Source organism: Dermochelys coriacea, chromosome 23 (assembly GCF_009764565.3).
Source record: "Dermochelys coriacea isolate rDerCor1 chromosome 23, rDerCor1.pri.v4, whole genome shotgun sequence".
Lineage (NCBI taxonomy): Eukaryota > Metazoa > Chordata > Testudines > Dermochelyidae > Dermochelys > Dermochelys coriacea.
The window spans coordinates 7,178,956-7,198,912 of record NC_050090.1 but is presented as its reverse complement, the minus strand read 5'-3'; the positions used below and the strand labels follow the sequence as shown (position 1 = coordinate 7,198,912).

Sequence of the window (19,957 nt, the reverse complement as noted above, 5' to 3'; positions counted from 1 at the left end):
CTTTGGTGAGCATATTAGCAGGCATGTAAATTCTTGTACCGTTTCAATAAATATTTTCTCTGTACTGCTTTCTCCTTAAGAATTAATCTGCTTGCTTAGACCAAGCTGTGTGCAATTACACTAACCTGTGAGCAATTACACTGTTTACCATCTCAGAAGAGAAGGAAAGGCATGCCTACGTAGGTAGTATATCTTGCTGGGGAATTCGGAGCCTAGGCAGGGGATAGTGCAGCCTGGAAATACCCTTGTCAGGAGGCAGTGAGACATGTGTCACTGCCCAAGAGAGGTGACAGCGGGGGAACTCAAAGCCAGAGAGTGGGGGCCCTTGATGGATCATAGGCAGGGAATACAGGTGCAGTCACCCTGAACTGCAGTACCAACAACTGGACACGAATATGTAATGACTAGGAGACCAGGGAAGCAGAACATGGGAACCCTAAGGAAGTGGAACCTGGAACAAAGGGACTGGGTGTGAACAGGAGTTTTCGGCTGTCCAGGAGGGCACAGGGACTGGAACAGGGGAGAGGGAAGGAGAGAGAGAGAGAGAGAGAGAGAGACAGGAATTTGAGGACAATTTGGAAAAGCTGGGCAGAAGATTCTGCCAACATACATTTTGATTTGTTTCATCAGGCTAACCTAATGACCCTTCCGTTCTGTATTCCAGTTGTTTAATAAAGGCCAGGTTCTTCTTGCGATGCTGCCAGTACCTATTGGTTACATCTCCTCCTGAAGAGAGAGAGTGTCCAACAGGAATCTGAAATCATTTGGACGCCCTGGAGAACCACAACGAGAAAAATGGGTGTTGCCACCAGGAGGCCTGGTCTCTGAATAATAAAGCTGTAGGGGATGTCTTCAGAGAAAGCTACACCTACGCATTATGGGTCTGGAGCTCAGGGCTAGGCTTGGGCTGAGCTCAGGCTCTCCAGCCAAGGTCGGAGAAGGTGGGCTTAAGAGCCCACGCCAGACCAACAAGTCTGTGGACGTGGGAGGTTTGGTCCCTGATGCAGTGGAGAGTTGCTCCCAAGAGAGACTGTATAAAGGATGGGGCATATAAAACACTGACAATTCATGACAGAGCCCTTTCTTTGAGTCTCTCCACTAGCTTCCCTGCCTCTATTGAATCAAACATAAGCTGCTAATCTTAACTTTTAAGGCCCAATGTCGAGATGCTGACTTTGATCTCTCACCGGACCATGGTGCCATATTCCACCACCCACTTGTTAACATTTCAAACAAGCCCCTTTGTGCCTTCGCCACTGCTCCTCATGCTTGGGAGGAGGTCCTCAAAAGCATCCACAAAACTTCCTCCTTGTCCTCCTTCCCATCCCTCCCCACAACTCACCTTTTCCATGGCGCCTACCAAAATATGACAATGGCTAGGATGCTGGTGTGCTAAAATCACTGCCTATCAGAGTGATCAACACATCTTGTTTCCTTCCCTGCCCGCATCTATCTGTGTCCATCCGTCTCTCATCTTATTCTTAAATTGCCAGATCTTTGGGGCAGGGCCTGTCATTTTCTTCAGTGTTTGTAGAATGTCCAGCACAAGGGGATGCTGGTCCATTTCTCAGGCTACTAGGTGCTACTGGGGAGGGGCTGGATGGTGGCAGGCTGGGGTGGGGGGAGGCTTGGGGCAAACAGCACCCGTGAGCTAAGAGATCTGGGGACAGTGGGAAGGGGGGGTTCCATGGAGTAGGTACTGTAAGGAGTTGGGGTGCAGTGGAGGGCTGGGAGCAATGGGACAGTGCTGGACCAGAACCTCAAGAAGCTGAGAGGGTTGGTGTTAGTGAGAGTAAGGAGAGGGTGGCAGCTGCTCCAGGAAATGGGGTGCTAGCAAGGGGAGGGGGGAAGGGACACTTTTTTTGGCAGGAGCTCCTGGGACTCAGGAGCAAGGAACACTTGGGACAGTGGGAAGGTGGGTTGGAAAGTATTGGGGAGCAGGAAATTTGAGGGAACTGGTAGAGAGAAGCACTGAGGATAATAGGAGTGGAGGAGAGAACACAATAAGTGGGTGTTCCTGGGGCCCCAAGAGCTGGGGAGAGCTGACAGCAGCAGGGAAAGGGAAGTGGGTGTCAGAGTGAGTGACAGGGCTAGCCGTATCTCTATCCCCTTCCTGTTCTCTCTGAGCTCCCCCTATCCCCTAAGGTGTTAGGCCTCAGGTCTTTCCATCTCCTGGAGTGGAATTACACAATTTCCCACAATACCCTGTATATCAATCATGCTTACCCAGCAGGTCAGGCTGACTGCAGACACCTCTGGGTGTCTGGATCAGTGCTGTACAGTGGCAGCCTTCTTCATAAGAATGACCATTTGGGTCAGACCAATGGTCCAGCTAGCCCAGTATCCCGTCTTCTGAGAGTGGCCAATGCCAGATGCTTCAGAGGGGATGAACAAAACAGGGCAATTACTGAGTGATCTATCACCTGTTGTCCACCCCCAGCTTCTGGCAGTTGGAGGTTTAAGGAAGCCCACAGCCTTGGTTGCATCTTGGTAAATAGGTTCATGGAGGACAGGTCCATCAATACTTATCTAATTCATTTTTGAACCTAGTTATTCTTTTGACCTTCACAACATCCTTTGGCAAGGAGTTCTACAGGTTGACTGTATGCTTTGTGAAGTACTTCCTTATGTTTGTTTTAAACCTGCTGCCTATTAATTTCATGGGCTGACCCCTGGTTCTAGTGTTATGTGAAGGTAAATAACACTTCCCTAGTCACGTTTCCACATCATTCATGATTGTAAAGACCTCTGTCAGATCCCTCCCATTGTCGTCTCTCCTCTAAGCTGAACAGTCCCAGTCTTTAAAATTTTTCCTCCGACAGAAGCTGTTCTATACCCCTAATCATTTTCATTCCCCTTCTGTTTGCCTTTTCTGATTCCAATATAATCTTTTTTGAGATGGGGTGACTAGAACTGTATGCAGTATTCAGAGTGTGGGAGTACCATGGATTCATATGGTGGCTTTATGATATTTCTATTTTATTATCTTCCCTTTTCTGATTGTTCCTAACATTGTTAGCTTTTTTTTGACTGCCACCGCACATTGAGCAGATGTTTTCAGAGAACTATCCACAATGACTCTAAGATCTCTCTTTTTGACAGGTAACAATTAATTTAGATCCACTTCATTTTGTTGAATCAGTGGGATTATTTTTTCCAGTCTGCATTACTTTGCACTTATCAATATTGAATTTCATCTGCCATTTTGTCACCCAGTTTTGTGAGATACCTTTGTATCTCTTCACAGACTGCTTTGGACTTAACTATCTTGAGTAATTTTGCATTATCTGCAAATTTTGCCACCTCACTGTTTACCCCCTTTGTGAGATCATTAATGAATATGTTGAACAGAAGGTCCTAGTACAGATCCTTGGAGGACCCTGGTGTTTACCTCTCTCCACTCTAAAACCTGACCATTTATTCCAACCCTTTGTTTCCTATCCAGTTACTGAGCCAGGAGTGGATATTCCCTCTTATTCCATGACTGCTCACTTTGCTGAGTGCAGACATCTTTGGGAGTCTGGGATCAGTGATGTACAGTGATAGTCTTCTTCATAAGAATGGCCATGTTGGGTCAGACCAATGGTCCGGCTAGCTTGGAGAGGGAGCTTGTCAAAGGCTTTGTGAAAGTCCAGGTATACTGTATCATCCTTGTCCACATGCTTGCTGACAACCTCAGATAATTCTAATAGATTGATAAGGGGTGATTTCTCTTTACAAGAGCTGTGTTGACTCTTCCGCAATATACAGTGTTCTTCTATGTGTCTGATAAGTCTGTTCTTTACTCTAGTTTCAACCAATTTGCCTGGTGATGAAGTTAGACTTACCAGCTGGTAATTGCCAGGATCGCGTCTGGAGCCTTTTTTGAAAAATCAGCATTATTTAGCTATCTTCCAGTCATTTGATACAAAGGCTAGTTTAAGCAATAGGTTACATACCACAGTTAAAACAATAAGGAGTCCTTGTGGCACCTGAGAGACTAACACATTTATTTAGGCATAAGCTTTCATGGGCTATAACCCACTTCATTAGATGCACCTAGTGGGGAAAAAAAGTAGGCAGTTATAAATATACAGCACATGAAAAGATGGTAAAGCAACTCCCAAGTGTGTGTGTGGGGGGGGGGTCAGTGCTAATGAGGCCAATTCAATTGGGGTGGATGTGGCAACTGCTGGGAATGGGCCACATCCACCCTAATTGAATTGGCCTCATTAGCACTGACCCCCCACTTGGTAAGGCAACTCCCATCTTTTCATGTGCTTCCCTGGGACTAAGGTTCAAATTCTGTCCTGGGTAGTTTTTGTAAAAGTCAGGGACAAGTCGTGGGGAATAAACGAACATTCACGGAAGCCTGTGACCTGTCCTTGACTCTTAACTAAAAATGCCCTGGGGGAGGGGGGACAGGGACTAAGAGTTGGAGCACTGCTAAGGGCTGACCTCTGGCAGTTGTTCCAACCCCACCGCTGCTCCTGCAGCAGGGGCTGACCCAACTCCGGTTGCTGCTTCAACCCTGTGGCCACTGCTCCAGTGGTCTGCCCACCAGCCAGCTTCTCTGGTGGCCCCGGGGCTGACCACTGGCAAGCTGCTCCAGCGACCCCAGGGCTGACTGCTGGCCAGCTGCTCCAGAGGCCCAGGGGTCTCTGCTGTGGTGGCCTTGGGGCTGACTGCCAGCAGCTGCTCCAGCCCCACCACTGCACCAGTTCCAGAGGGGCTGATCAATCCCAGAAGCTGCTCCAGCCCTGCCTCTGTGGAAGATGTCCCAGAAAGTCATGGATTCTGTGACCTCCGTGACAGAGCCATACCCTTACCTCTGCCTCACCCATTGTGTCTTGGCCTCTGACTGTCTCAGTCAGAAGCAGTTCCAGGGTGATTTCCCTCTTACTAGAGTCCTCATCTTCTAGCCCAGAGAGTTACCTTCTCTGTGTCTTAGGAGCCTCTTTGAGAGGGAGTGTCTGCTTGTGTGTGTTCCCAGCACAGATGAGGATAGTTAAATGCCTCACAAGCAGAGAGCTTTGAGCCTTTGAGTGTCTGGGCATCTGTCCCTGGGATTTTAAGGCTTTACAATGGACTGGGGTTAAAATAATGGAACATTTTTGTGACAAATATCTCAAGAGTTCACTTGATCTCCCTTGTTTTCTTTCCCCTGGGCAGGATTTCCAGTTTCCAGACCTGATGTGATCTCCCAGCTGGAATGGGAGGAGGAGCTATGGGTCCCAGATCTCCAGGGCTCAGGAGAAAGAGAGATCCTGAGGGGCAGAAGCACAGGAGAGGAATCATTCACTCCGACTGACTTATGTCAGTAGCTCCCTCCCTCACCTGCCTTCATCCTGAGTGTTTGCATGGGATGTGGAGGGAAAATTGCTCCCCTGCTCTCTCCCTTAGTTGGAAGAGTTTGAGGGAATCATAGACGTGTAGGACTGGAAGGTCCCTCAGTCAGTCATCTAGTCCAGTCCCCTGCACTAACGGCAGGACTAAGTATTATCTAGAGCAACCCTGAAAAGGTGTTTGTCTAACCTGCTCTTAAACACCTCCAATGACGGAGATTCCACAACCTGCCTAGGTAATTTGTTCCAGTGCTTAACTGCCCTGACAGTTAGGAAGATTTTCCTAATGTCCACCCTAAACCCCCCTGTGACAGGTTGCCTGCCCCCCGGGTGCCACCTGCTGTACTGGGGTACCACTGAGCCTGCTGGTTCCACCAGTCTGAGTTCCCTTACACTGACCTGCCGAGCCAGGCCCTCAAGCCTCCTCCAGCACACAGGCAGGTAGGGCCACCCCCAGCTGCAGAAAGACACAGACACTGAAATCAGCTGTGCGTGGGAAGACTTAGCTCAGGAGTTGCCCTAAAGCACTCAAGTGCACACCCCCTCTGGAGTGTAAACCCAAAATTATATTGTCTTGCATTGCACAGAAAACTATAGCATAAGCTCATGAAATTCACTCCCTCCCACTATGTGGAGGAAGATATGCACAGCTTTTTGCCCGCCCCCCTTGTTACAAATTCCACAAACTGGTGTATAGAAAACAAAAACAAGTTTACTAACTACAGAGGATAGATTTTAAGTGATTATAACGGATCAAAGTAGATTATTGAGCAAATAGATTCATAGATACTAAGGTCAGAAGGGACCATTCTGATCATCTAGTCCGACCTCCTGCACAGTGCAGGCCACAGAATCTCACCCACCCACTCCTACAAAAAACCTCACCTATGTCTGAGCTATTGAAGTCCTTAAATCATGGTTTAAAGACTTCAAGGAGCAGAGAAGCCTTCCTCCAGTCACCCATGCCCCATGCTACAGAGGAAGGCGAAAAACCTCCAGGGCCTCTCCAATCTGCCCTGGAGGAAAATTCCTTCCCGACCCCAAATATGGCAATCAGCTAAACCCTGAGCATATGGGCAAGATTCACCAGCCAGATACTACAGAAAATTCTTTTCTGGGTAACTCAGATCCCATCCATCTAATATCCCATCTCAGGGGATTAGTCCTATTTACCCTGAATATTTAAAGATCAATTACTTACCAAAATCCCATTATCCCATCATACCATCTCCTCCATAAACTTATCGAGTAGAATCTTAAAACCAGATAGATCTTTTGCCCCCACTGCTTCCCTTGGAAGGCTATTCCAAAACTTCACTCCTCTGATGGTTAGAAACCTTCGTCTAATTTCAAGTCTAAACTTCCTGGTGGCCAGTTTATACCCATTTGTTCTTGTGTCCACATTGGTGCTGAGCTGAAATAATTCCTCTCCCTCTCCTGTATTTATCCCTCTGATATATTTATAGAGAGCAATCATATCTCCCCTCAACCTTCTTTTAGTTAGGCTAAACAAGCCAAGCTCCTTAAGTCTCCTTTCATAAGACAAGTTTTCCATTCCTCGGATCATCCTAGTAGCCCTTCTCTGTACCTGCTCCAGTTTGAATTCATCCTTTTTAAACATGGGAGACCAGAACTGCACACAGTATTCTAGGTGAGGTCTCACCAGTGCCTTGTACAATGGTATTAAAACCTCCTTATCCCTACTGGAAATGCCTCTCCTGATGCATCCCAAAACCGCATTAGCTTTTTTTCACAGCCATATCACATTGGCAGCTCATAGTCATCCTATGATCAACCAATACTCCAAGGTCCTTCTCCTCTTCTGTTACTTCTAATTGATGCGTCCCCAACTTATAACTAAAATTCTTGTTATTAATCCCTAAATGCATAACCTTACACTTCTCACTATTACATTTCATCCTATTACTATTACTCCAATTTACAAGGTCATCCAGATCCTCCTGTATAATATCCTGATCCTTCTCTGAATTGGCAATACCTCCCAGCTTTGTATCATCTGCAAACTTTATTAGCACACTCCCACTTTTTGTGTCAAGGTCAGTAATAAAAAGATTAAATAAGATTGGTCCCAAAACCAATCCCTGAGGAACTCCACTGGTAACCTCCCTCCAACTTGACAAAAAGAAAAGGAGTACCGGTGGCACCTTAGAGACTAACAAATTTATTAGAGCATAAGCTTTCGTGAGCTACCGCTCACTTCATCGGATGCATTTCAAATGCATCCGATGAAGTGAGCTGTAGCTCACGAAAGCTTATGCTCTAATAAATTTGTTAGTCTCTAAGGTGCCACCGGTACTCCTTTTCTTTTTGCGAATACAGACTAACACGGCTGCTACTCTGAAACCTCCAACTTGACAGTTCTCCTTTCAGTAGGACCCATTGCAGTCTCCCCTTTAACCAATTCCTTATCCACCTTTTGATGTTCATATTGATCCCCATCTTCTCCAATTTAACTAATAATTCCCCATGTGGCACGGTATCAAATGCCTTACTGAAATCTAGGTAAATTAGATCCACTGCATTTCCTTTATCTAAAAAATCTGTTACTTTTTCAAAAAAGGAGATTAGGTTGGTTTGGCACGATCTACCTTTTGTAAAACCTTGTTGTATTTTGTCCCATTTACCATTGACTTCAATGTCCTTAACTAATTTCTCCTTCAAAATTTTTTCCTGGACCTTGCATACTACAGATGTCAAACTAACTGGCCTTTAGTTACCCAGATCACTTTTTTTTCCTTTCTTAAAAATAGGAACTATGTTAGCAATTCTCCAATCATTCGGTACTACTCCCGAGTTTACAGATTCATTAAAAATTCTTGCTAATGGGCTTGCAATTTCAGGTACCAATTCTTTTAATATTCTTGGATGAAGATTATCTGGGCCCCCCAATTTAGTCCCATTAAGCTGTTTGAGTTTCGCTTTACCTCAGATATGGTAATATCTACCTCCATATCCTCATTCCCATTTGTCATGCTACCATTATCCCTAAGATCCTCTTTAGACTTATTAAAGACTGAGACAAAGTATTTGTTTAGATATTGGGCCATGCCTAGATTATCTTTAACCTCCACTCCATCCTCAGTGTTTAGCGGCCCCACTTCTTTCTTAGTTTTCTTCTTATTTATATGGCTATAGAACCTTTTACTATTGGTTTTAATTCCCTTTGCAACGTCCAACTCTACTCGACTTTTAGCCTGTCTCATTTTATCCCTACATGTTCTGACCTCAATTAGGTAGCTTTCCTTGCTGATCTCTCCCATCTTCCACTCCCTGTATGCTTTTTGCTTCTTCTTAATCACCTCTCTAAGATGCTTGCTCATCCAGCTTGGTCTACAACTCCTTCCTATGAATTTTTTCCCCTTTCTTGGGATACAGGCTTCCGATAGCTTCTGCAGCTTTGATTTAAAGTAATGCCAGGCCTCCTCTACCTTTAGATCCATAAGTTCTTCAGTCCAATCCACTTCCCTAACTAATTTCCTTAATTTTTCAAAGTCAGCCCTTTTGAAATCAAAAACTCTAGTTGCAGATTTATTTTTGTTAATCCTTCCATTTAGTTTGAACTGAATTAGCTCGTGATCACTTGAGCCAAGATTGTCCCCTACAACCATTTCTTCTATGAGGTTCTCGCTACTCACCAAAATTAAATCTAAAATGGCATCCCCTCTAGTCAGTTCAGCAACTACTTGATGAAGGAATCCATCAGCTATCGCATCTAGGAAAATCTGAGCCCTATTATTATTACTAGCAAATAAAGCAAGCTAAGCTTAACACACTAAAGAAACTGGCTGCAAGTAGTGATTTCTCACCTTAAATGTTGTTTTAAGCAGGTTGCAAAATTTCTTGTAGACAAACTGATCTTGCTTGCAGCTTAAAACTCCAGATATTCCTTTCACAGGCCAGATACCTTCTAGCCTGGGTCCAGTCCTTTCTTCCCCAGATCAGGCTTAGATGTTTTTAGCAGTCACCTTGGGTGGGGATTCAGTGAAGAACTGACCGTGATTAACTCTAACAAGCCAGACTGATTGCATTTTGTCTGGTGGGCATTCCCCAGGTGCAAACCCACTTGAATTTGTTACATAATCAATATTCCTAACTTCAGATACAGAAATGATAAACACGTACAAATGATAAACGCATCACATTCAGTAAATCATAACCTTTCCAATGATACATCACATGACCCATCTTGCATAAAATACAACTTAGTAATGCCATATTCATATCACAACAATATCTCTATGAAGAATATGGGGCATAGTGTGACACCCCCTTGCTGCAATTTAAGCCCATTGCTTCTTGTCCTATCCTCAGAGATTCAGGATAACATTTTTTCACCCTCCTCCTTGTAACAACTTTTATGAACTTGAAAACTGTTATGTCTCCCCTCAGTCTTCTCTTCTCCAGACTAAACAAACCCAATTTTTTTCAACCTTCCCTCATAAGTTGTGTTTTCTAGACTTTTAATAATTTTTGTTGCTCTTCTCTGGACTTTCTCCAGTTTGTCCACATCTTTCCTGAAATGTGGCACCCAGAACTGGCCACAGTACTCCAGGTGAGGCCTTATCAGCATGGAGTAGAGCAGCAGAATTACTTCTCATATCTTGCTTGCAACACTCCTGCTAATACATCACAGAATGATGTTTGCTTTTTTTGCAACAGTGTTACACTGTTGACTCATATTTAGCTTATGATCCACTATGATCCCCACATCCCTTTCCGCAGTACTCCTTCCTAGGCAATCATTTCCTAGTTTGTATGTGTGCAACTGATTGTTCCTTCCTAAGTGGAGTACTTTGTCTTTATTAAATTTCATCCTAAATACCTCAGACCATTTCTCCAGTTTGTCCAGATCATTTTGAATTTTAATCCTATCCTCCAAAGCACTTGCAACCCCTCCCAGCTTGGTATTGCCCACCAACTTTATAAATGTACTCTCTATGCCATTATCTAAATCATTAGAGAAGATATTGAACAGAACCGGACCCAGAACTGATCCCTGTGGGACGCCACTCATTATGCCCTTCCAGCATGACTGTGAACCACTGATAAGTACTCTCTAGGAAAGGTTTCCCAACCAGTTTTGCACCCACCTTATAGTAGCTCCATCTAGGTTGCATTTCCCTAGTTTTTTTTATAAGAAGATCATGTGAGACAGTATCTAAAGCTTTACTAAAGTCAAGATATACCACATCTACCGCTTCCCCACCCCCATCCACAAGGCTTGTTACCCTGTCAAATGTATGCTCTATACCATTATCTTAACCATTGATGAAGATACTGAACAGAACCAGAACCAGGACCAATCCCTGCAGAACCCCACTAGATATGCCCTTCTGGTTTGACTGTGAACCCCTCATATCTACTCTCTGGGAAAAGTTTTCCAACCAGTTATGCACCCACCTCATAGTAGCTCCATCTAGGCTATATTTCCCTTGTTTGTTTATGAGAAGGTCATGCAAAACAATATCAAAAGCCTTATTAAAGTCAAGATATACCACAGCTACCACTTTCCCCACCTCCACAAGGCCTGTTACCCTATCAAGGAAAGCTATTAAGTTGGTTTAACATGACTTGTTCTTGACAAATCCATGCTGACTGTTACTTATCACCTTATTATCTTCTAGGTGTTTGCAAATTGATTGCTTGATTATTTGCTCCATTATCTTTCCAGGTACTGAAGTTAAACTGATTGGTCTGTAATTCCCCGGATTGTCCTTATTCTTGTTTCTATAGATTGGCATTCTGGTCTGGTCTACACTACAGTTATCAGTATAACTACATTGCTCAGGAGTGTAAAATATCCACACCCCTGAGTGACACAGTTATACCAACTAACTCTTCATGTTGACAGTGCTGTGTCAACAGGACTCCTCCACTTTTTTGTGAAAACTGAAACAAAAAAGGCATTTAGCACTTCCGCCATTTCCACATTTCCTGTTAATTGTTTTTCCTGGGTCTTCCTCTTGCTCTCAGATCAGTTCCTGATTTATCTCTCCAGATCTCAAGTTCTTATTTTGGTTTGTTCTCCCCTTTTCCATCCCTGCTTCTGAGGCTTTTCTCTCTCTGTTTCCCGGTAGGTGATGGGATGGTGAGTGAGGATGCAGAAAAGAATTCTCAACAGGAAGATGCTGAGCAAGTGGAACTGCACAAAACATTATCACAAAGATCTAAGGGGAATATGTCCAGGAGTCATGGGCAGGGAAAAACCTGTGAAAGTCAGCACAGGCCAGGAAAACAGCTGGGAAACCAAGCAGGGGAGAAAGTGGATAAATCCAGTAATTGTCAGGGAACTCAAAAGGACCTCAAGGAAAGCACAGCCCAGCAGAGAATCCCCAGAGGAGAGACAAACAACACATGCATTGAGTATGGGAAAAACTTCAGTTGCCACAATGGTCTTATTAGACTGAAGAAACTTCAGTTGCCACACAGGAGAGAGCCCCTATGAATGCTGGGCGTGTTGTAAAACCTTCAGTCCGTGTGCAAACCTTTTTACACATCAGAAAATCCACAAGGAGTGAGCCTCTATGAATGCTGGACGTGCAGTGAAACCTTCCCTCTGCGCTTACTCCTTATCACATATCAGAAGAGCCACACAGGACAGAGAACATGTAGGTGCTACTAGTGTGGGAAAAAACTTCCATGAAAGCCCAGCTCTTTATCAGTAGAGAATCCACCAGGAAGATAAATACCCCAAAACCTTGTCTAGAGCTGAGAAAAGATTGTTTTGCTTCAGTACATTTGCTCAGTGCCACATAGTGATCTTTAAGGCTGTTTGCACCATTTGTGTCATTCTCGGGTCCTCCAGATAAGTTGCCCACTGTTGCCTTTTGCAGCTTGCCCTTCCTTGGGGTGAATCCCATGGTCCTTTCCTTCCATGGTCTCCACAAGGATTTTCCGCGACTGTAGCTGGTTTGAGTTAGATATCCCGTTGTAAAAACCCACAACTTCCTACAATAAAGGTATAGCCCATTTATAGTGGCTGGGGTACCTAGCATGTTTCCTCATGACCCGACCTAACCTCCATCATTTTCCTAGTCTAAAGAAACCCATCATATCTCATTTCTACTGTTCCTCCCATTGAATTCGAGTCACCAAGTTCCGCTCTTGGAACAGGTTCTCATTCCCACTTGCCCTGCCTGGAGCTGAACAGCAATTCTTCTGTATACCTTTTTTATAATTTAAAATCTTTTAAAATATAACAAAGAGCTGGAACAGGGACAGGAAGAAAAGTGTAGTTTCAGTCTCGGTGACACCTGAAGGAGATCCCTGCCTTCCCCATCACCACAGTAGTGTTACCTTCTGTCGGAGCCATGTGGAGTTTATTTTCTTCACATCCTACCCTCCACCTCCCAAGCATCATATGATGTAGTCATAGGCAGTGGTGAGCTGGATCCGGTTCCCACCGGTTCCCAGGAACCGGCTGCTAAATTTTGAAGCAGTTTTAGAACCGGTTGTTAAAAATTGTTAGGAAAACAAATGTTATAAAATGATCTTAAAATGAATAATCTTAATCTTATAAAATGGTGTAGAAAATAATAGGGCAGAGGTTTGCAACCTGCGGCACGCCTGCCAAAGGCAGCACATGAGCTGATTTTTACTGGCAGGCTGCTGCCAGCTGGGGTCCGCTGGCCCCACTCAGCCCACTGCCTGCCTGGGTGAATGGAACCGAGCAGAGCCGGCGGCCGGGACCCCGGCTAGCAGGCGCCGGCGGACAGAACCCCAGACTGGCAGCAGGTGAGCCGCTGCCGGTCTGGGGTTCTGTCCACCACCCTGCTCAGCCCGCCACTGGACTGGGGTTCTGGCTGCCGGCCCCTTGCCAGATGGGGTCCTGGCCATCAGCCCCCGCTTAGCCCGCTGTCATTCTTGAGTTCCGTCGGGGGCTCATGTAAGTGTAAAATTTATAGCTGGCACGGGGGAAACCTTAAATTAATGAAGACTTTTAATACGGTGTACAAAATAAACTTCAAATGCAAAGGGACGTGGAATTCTAGCAGTTAAAGAGCCGTTTCTACAACAGATAGGTCAAGATTTATGTTGCTATGCGCGTGCGCATGTCACAGGCTGCAACTCGGTCGCATCCAAGTTCGTCCTGACCTGAGACAAACGTCTCATTCATTATTTTATTAACAGGGGTTGCACTTGCCTCGTTTGTGCGCTTGCTCAACTGTTTTCTATGCAATTCAACACGACTAGTGAGTCATTGTCGGTCTGTTTGTTTCTAGTAAAGTGCGTGTGATATTTCGGTGTGTAATACTAACTGGACTGTTATTCGAAGATTAAAGTTTTCTATTCAATATTATTTATCCTTCATAATGAAACGCTAGAAAAGCATTAGTGACTGGTTTTCCACGAAAATGACAAAATCATTAGTCAGTAGTTCTCGTCGTGAAAATGATGATTTAAATACTGAAAACGCCGATGACAATAATTTTGGTGATGAAAGTATCTTAAATGTTGAATCATCTGAAAATGTGTCTGCAATGGAAGAGGATTTACGTGATTGCAAAAAAGGTAGCACCCGATGGCTGGACTTCAAAGCAGGCACAATATTTTTAAAAGAAATATCATAGCTTGATAATGGAAGGCAAAAAACGTGGCTATCCCCACTGTGCAAATTCGTCACATTTGGGGGTCCTTGGAAGAAAATCTTTACACATTTCTTCAACATGGCAAAAGTGTACTATTCAAGCCTCTGGAGCTGATAAAAAAAAGTTCAGCAAGCTTCATTAAGAAAAAAAATGAAGGAACATTTTGAATCAAGCTCTCATTTGAGAGTTATAAATAGTTTAAATGAATCTAAAAAAAAACCTCTCACTACAGTGATTGATAAAGTTACTGAAAAAAATATTGCAATAACCAGCAAAATTTTCAACATAGTTTACAGCTTAGTAAAAAGAAACTGACCAATGTCAGATATGGAGGATGAAGTAGAGCTACAAATTAAGAACGAAACCGATTTAGGGAACTGCCTACATTCTCGATTTTTGGCCATCAGAATCATGGAGCGTATTGCTGAATTAATAAGAAAACAAATTTTTAGTAAAATCATTGAAAACAATTCAAAGATTTGTATTATTATTATTGATGAAGCTTCTACAATTTCAAGTAAAACTGTGCTTGTAATTCTTACAAAAATGTGAATTACAAGATTCTTCACCAACAATTTTTCTCGGTTTAATGGAATTATAATCAACAAAAGCAGAAAATATTTATAATGCTTTGAGAAATATGTTAACCGATACAGGATTTGACACAGAATATTTAAAGAAAAATTTAATCGGATTTTGTTCTGATGGCGCGAGCAGCGTGCTTGGACATAAATCTGGAGCTGCTACAAGACTCATTCAAGACTTTCCAAACATTATAATTTGGCATTGTTTGAATCATCAGCTACAACTGGCTTTAGATGATGCTATAAATGATATCCAATTAAATAAGCCATTTCAAGATTTTTTTGGACAAGATTTATGCAATTTTTCATCAGTCAAATAAAAAAAGTCAGTTTGAACTTAAACAAGTTTCTGAAGAACTATATATTGAAATCATCAAAATAGGCCATGTTTTTAGTCCACGATGGGCTTCTTGTAGCCTTAGAGCTGTCAACGCAGTCTGGAGAGCTTATCCAGCTCTTTATATTTATTTTTCCAAAAATAAGAAATTTTCTGGCATGGAAAAAAGATTGAAAAACAAAGAATTTTTAAAAGACTTGACATTAATGATTGACATTTTGGATGAACTTGCATTATTATCAAATGCACTGCAAGCGAGACAATTGAGTTTAACAGAGGCAGATAAGTTAATCAAATGAACTATTGATTTTTTGATACAATTAAAAGATAGTTTTGGTATATCATAAAATGATAGGTTTCAGAGTAGCAGCCGTGTTAGTCTGTATTCGCAAAAAGAAAAGGAGTACTTGTGGCACCTTAGAGACTAACAAATTTATTAGAGCATAAGCTTTCGTGAGCTACAGCCACTTCATCGGATGCATTTGGTGGAAAAAACAGAGGAGAGATTTATATACACACACAGAGAACATGAAACAATGGGTTTATCATACACACTGTAAGGAGAGTGATCGCTTAGATAAGCCATCACCAACAGCAGGGGGGGAAGGAGGAAAACCTTTCATGGTGACAAGCAGGTAGGCTAATTCCAGCAGTTAACAAGAATATCAGAGGAACAGTGGGGGGTGTGGGTGGGAGGGAGAAATACCATGGGGGAATAGTTTTACTTTGTGTAATGACTCATCCATTCCCAGTCTCTATTCAAGCCTAAGTTAATTGTATCCAGTTTGCAAATTAATTCCAATTCAGCAGTCTCTCGTTGGAGTCTGTTTTTGAAGCTTTTTTGTTGAAGTATAGCCACTCTTAGGTCTGTGATCGAGTGACCAGAGAGATTGAAGTGTTCTCCAACTGGTTTTTGAATGTTATAATTCTTGACGTCTGATTTGTGTCCATTCATTCTTTTACGTAGAGACTGTCCAGTTTGGCCAATGTACATGGCAGAGGGGCATTGCTGGCACATGATGGCATATATCACATTGGTAGATGCGCAGTGGAAGGAGCCTCTGATAGTGTGGCTGATGTGATTAGGCCCTATGATGGTATCCCCTGAGTAGATATGTGGACAGAGTTGGCAACGGGCTTTGTTGCAAGGATAGGTTCCTGGGTTAGTGGTTCTGTTGTGTGGTGTGTGGTTGCTGGTGAGTATTTGCTTCAGATTGGGGGGCTGTCTGTAAGCAAGGACTGGTCTGTCTCCCAAGATCTGAGAGAGCGATGGCTCGTCCTTCAGGATAGGTTGTAGATCCTTGATGATGCGTTGGAGAGGTTTTAGTTGGGGGCTGAAGGTGATGGCTAGTGGCGTTCTGTTGTTTTCTTTGTTGGGCCTGTCCTGTAGTAGGTGACTTCTGGGTACTCTTCTGGCTCTGTCAATCTGTTTCTTCACTTCAGCAGGTGGGTATTGTAGTTGTAGGAATGCATGATAGAGATCTTGTAGGTGTTTGTCTCTGTCTGAGGGGTTGGAGCAAATGCGGTTATATCGTAGCGCTTGGCTGTAGACAATGGATCGAGTGGTATGATCTGGATGAAAGCTAGAGGCATGTAGGTAGGAATAGCGGTCAGTAGGTTTCCGATATAGGGTGGTGTTTATGTGACCATCGCTTATTAGCACCGTAGTGTCCAGGAAGTGGATCTCTTGTGTGGACTGGTCCAGGCTGAGGTTGATGGTGGGATGGAAATTGTTGAAATCATGGTGGAATTCCTCAAGAGCTTCTTTTCCATGGGTCCAGATGATGAAGATGTCATCAATGTAGCGCAAGTAGAGTAGGGGCATTAGGGGACGAGAGCTGAGGAAGCGTTGTTCTAAGTCAGCCATAAAAATGTTGGCATACTGTGGGGCCATGCGGGTACCCATCGCAGTGCCGCTGATTTGAAGGTATACATTGTCACCAAATGTGAAATAGTTATGGGTCAGGACAAAGTCACAAAGTTCTGCCACCAGGTTAGCCGTGACAGTATCGGGGATACTGTTCCTGACGGCTTGTAGTCCATCTTTGTGTGGAACGTTGGTGTAGAGGGCTTCTACATCCATAGTGGCTAGGATGGTGTTTTTAGGAAGATCACCAATGGACTGTAGTTTCCTCAGGAAATCGGTGGTGTCTCGAAGATAGCTGGGAGTGCTGGTAACGAAGGGCCTGAGGAGGGAGTCTACATAGCCAGACAATCCTGCTGTCAGGGTGCCAATGCCTGAGATGATGGGGCGTCCAGGATTTCCAGGTTTATGGATCTTGGGTAGCAGATAGAATACCCCAGGTCGGGGCTCCAGGGGTGTGTCTGTGCGGATTTGTTCTTGCCACACAAACTTCCTCGTGGCTGGACTTTACAAAAACTAGACAAGCCATTTACAAAACACACTTTGATTCTCTACAAAAGAAAAAGGACACTAAGCTATCTAAACTACTATATGCCACAAGGAGCCACAACAATGGTTCCTGTAACCCACCCAGCAATATTGTTAATCTATCCAACTATACTCTTAGCCCAGCGGAAGAATCTGTCCTATCTCGGGGCCTCTCCTTTTGCCCCTCCACCCCCACGAACATGATACAGTTCTGTGGTGACCTAGAATCCTATTTTCGACGTCTCAGACTCAAGGAATATTTCCAACACACCTCTGACCAACATATTAACCCACAGAGATCTTCCTGCCAACACTACAAAAGAAGGATTCTGGGTGTACTCCTCCTGAAGGTCGAAACAGCAGCCTGGATTTCTACATAGACTGCTTCCGCCGACGTGCACGAGCTGAATTGTGGAAAAGCAGCATCGCTTACCCCATAACCTCAGCCATGCAGAACACAGTGCCATCCACAGCCTCAGAAACAACTCTGACATCATAATCAAAAAGGCTGACAAGGGAGGTGCTGTCGTCATCATGAATAGGTCGGAGTATGAACAAGAGGCTACTAGGCAGCTCTCCAACACCACTTTCTACAAGCCATTACCCTCTGAGCCCACTGAGAGTTACCAAAAGAAACTACAGCATTTGCTCAAGAAACTCCCTGAAAAAGCACAAGAACAAATCCGCACAGACACACCCCTGGAGCCCCGACCTGGGGTATTCTATCTGCTACCCAAGATCCATAAACCTGGAAATCCTGGACGCCCCATCATCTCAGGCATTGGCACCCTGACAGCAGGATTGTCTGGCTATGTAGACTCCCTCCTCAGGCCCTTCGTTACCAGCACTCCCAGCTATCTTCGAGACACCACCGATTTCCTGAGGAACTACAGTCCATTGGTGATCTTCCTAAAAACACCATCCTAGCCACTATGGATGTAGAAGCCCTCTACACCAACATTCCACACAAAGATGGACTACAAGCCGTCAGGAACAGTATCCCCGATACTGTCACGGCTAACCTGGTGGCAGAACTTTGTGACTTTGTCCTGACCCATAACTATTTCACATTTGGTGACAATGTATACCTTCAAATCAGCGGCACTGCGATGGGTACCCGCATGGCCCCACAGTATGCCAACATTTTTATGGCTGACTTAGAACAACGCTTCCTCAGCTCTCGTCCCCTAATGCCCCTACTCTACTTGCGCTACATTGATGACATCTTCATCATCTGGACCCATGGAAAAGAAGCTCTTGAGGATTCCACCATGATTTCAACAATTTCCATCCCACCATCAACCTCAGCCTGGACCAGTCCACACAAGAGATCCACTTCCTGGACACTACGGTGCTAATAAGCGATGGTCACATAAACACCACCCTATATCGGAAACCTACTGACCGCTATTCCTACCTACATGCCTCTAGCTTTCATCCAGATCATACCACTCGATCCATTGTCTACAGCCAAGCGCTACGATATAACCGCATTTGCTCCAACCCCTCAGACAGAGACAAACACCTACAAGATCTCTATCATGCATTCCTACAACTACAATACCCACCTGCTGAAGTGAAGAAACAGATTGACAGAGCCAGAAGAGTACCCAGAAGTCACCTACTACAGGACAGGCCCAACAAAGAAAACAACAGAACGCCACTAGCCATCACCTTCAGCCCCCAACTAAAACCTCTCCAACGCATCATCAAGGATCTACAACCTATCCTGAAGGACGAGCCATCGCTCTCTCAGATCTTGGGAGACAGACCAGTCCTTGCTTACAGACAGCCCCCCAATCTGAAGCAAATACTCACCAGCAACCACACACCACACAACAGAACCACTAACCCAGGAACCTATCCTTGCAACAAAGCCCGTTGCCAACTCTGTCCACATATCTACTCAGGGGATACCATCATAGGGCCTAATCACATCAGCCACACTATCAGAGGCTCCTTCACCTGCGCATCTACCAATGTGATATATGCCATCATGTGCCAGCAATGCCCCTCTGCCATGTACATTGGCCAAACTGGACAGTCTCTACGTAAAAGAATGAATGGACACAAATCAGACGTCAAGAATTATAACATTCAAAAACCAGTTGGAGAACACTTCAATCTCTCTGGTCACTCGATCACAGACCTAAGAGTGGCTATACTTCAACAAAAAAGCTTAAAAAAACAGACTCCAACGAGAGACTGCTGAATTGGAATTAATTTGCAAACTGGATACAATTAACTTAGGCTTGAATAGAGACTGGGAATGGATGAGTCATTACACAAAGTAAAACTATTTCCCCATGGTATTTCTCCCTCCCACCCCACCCCCCACTGTTCCTCTGATATTCTTGTTAACTGCTGGAATTAGCCTACCTGCTTGTCACCATGAAAGGTTTTCCTCCTTCCCCCCCCTGCTGTTGGTGATGGCTTATCTTAAGTGATCACTCTCCTTACAGTGTGTATGATAAACCCATTGTTTCATGTTCTCTGTGTGTGTGTATATAAATCTCTCCTCTGTTTTTTCCACCAAAAGCATCCGATGAAGTGAGCTGTAGCTCACGAAAGCTTATGCTCTAATAAATTTGTTAGTCTCTAAGGTGCCACAAGTACTCCTTTTCTTTTTTCATAAAATGATAGAAAGTGATGCTTTTAAATGCATAGAGTTTGAACATAATGTAAGGTTTAAATCACTGCCACGAGACAAA

General features: G+C 44.1%; 1 protein-coding gene across 2 annotated transcripts in view; it reads left to right on the top strand.

Moving 5' to 3' along the window:
- Positions 1-13,010, top strand: part of LOC119847287 (zinc finger protein 333-like) — a 31,253-nt gene extending 18,243 nt beyond the window's left edge. For both annotated transcript variants that reach the window (XM_038381932.2, XM_043501485.1), the window contains one exon: positions 11,423-13,010. In XM_038381932.2, coding sequence (XP_038237860.1) covers positions 11,423-11,790 — 368 coding nt within the window. In that variant the 3' untranslated portion in view covers positions 11,791-13,010. The remainder of the gene's footprint in view (positions 1-11,422) is intronic.
- The last annotated feature ends 6,947 nt before the right edge of the window (positions 13,011-19,957 follow it).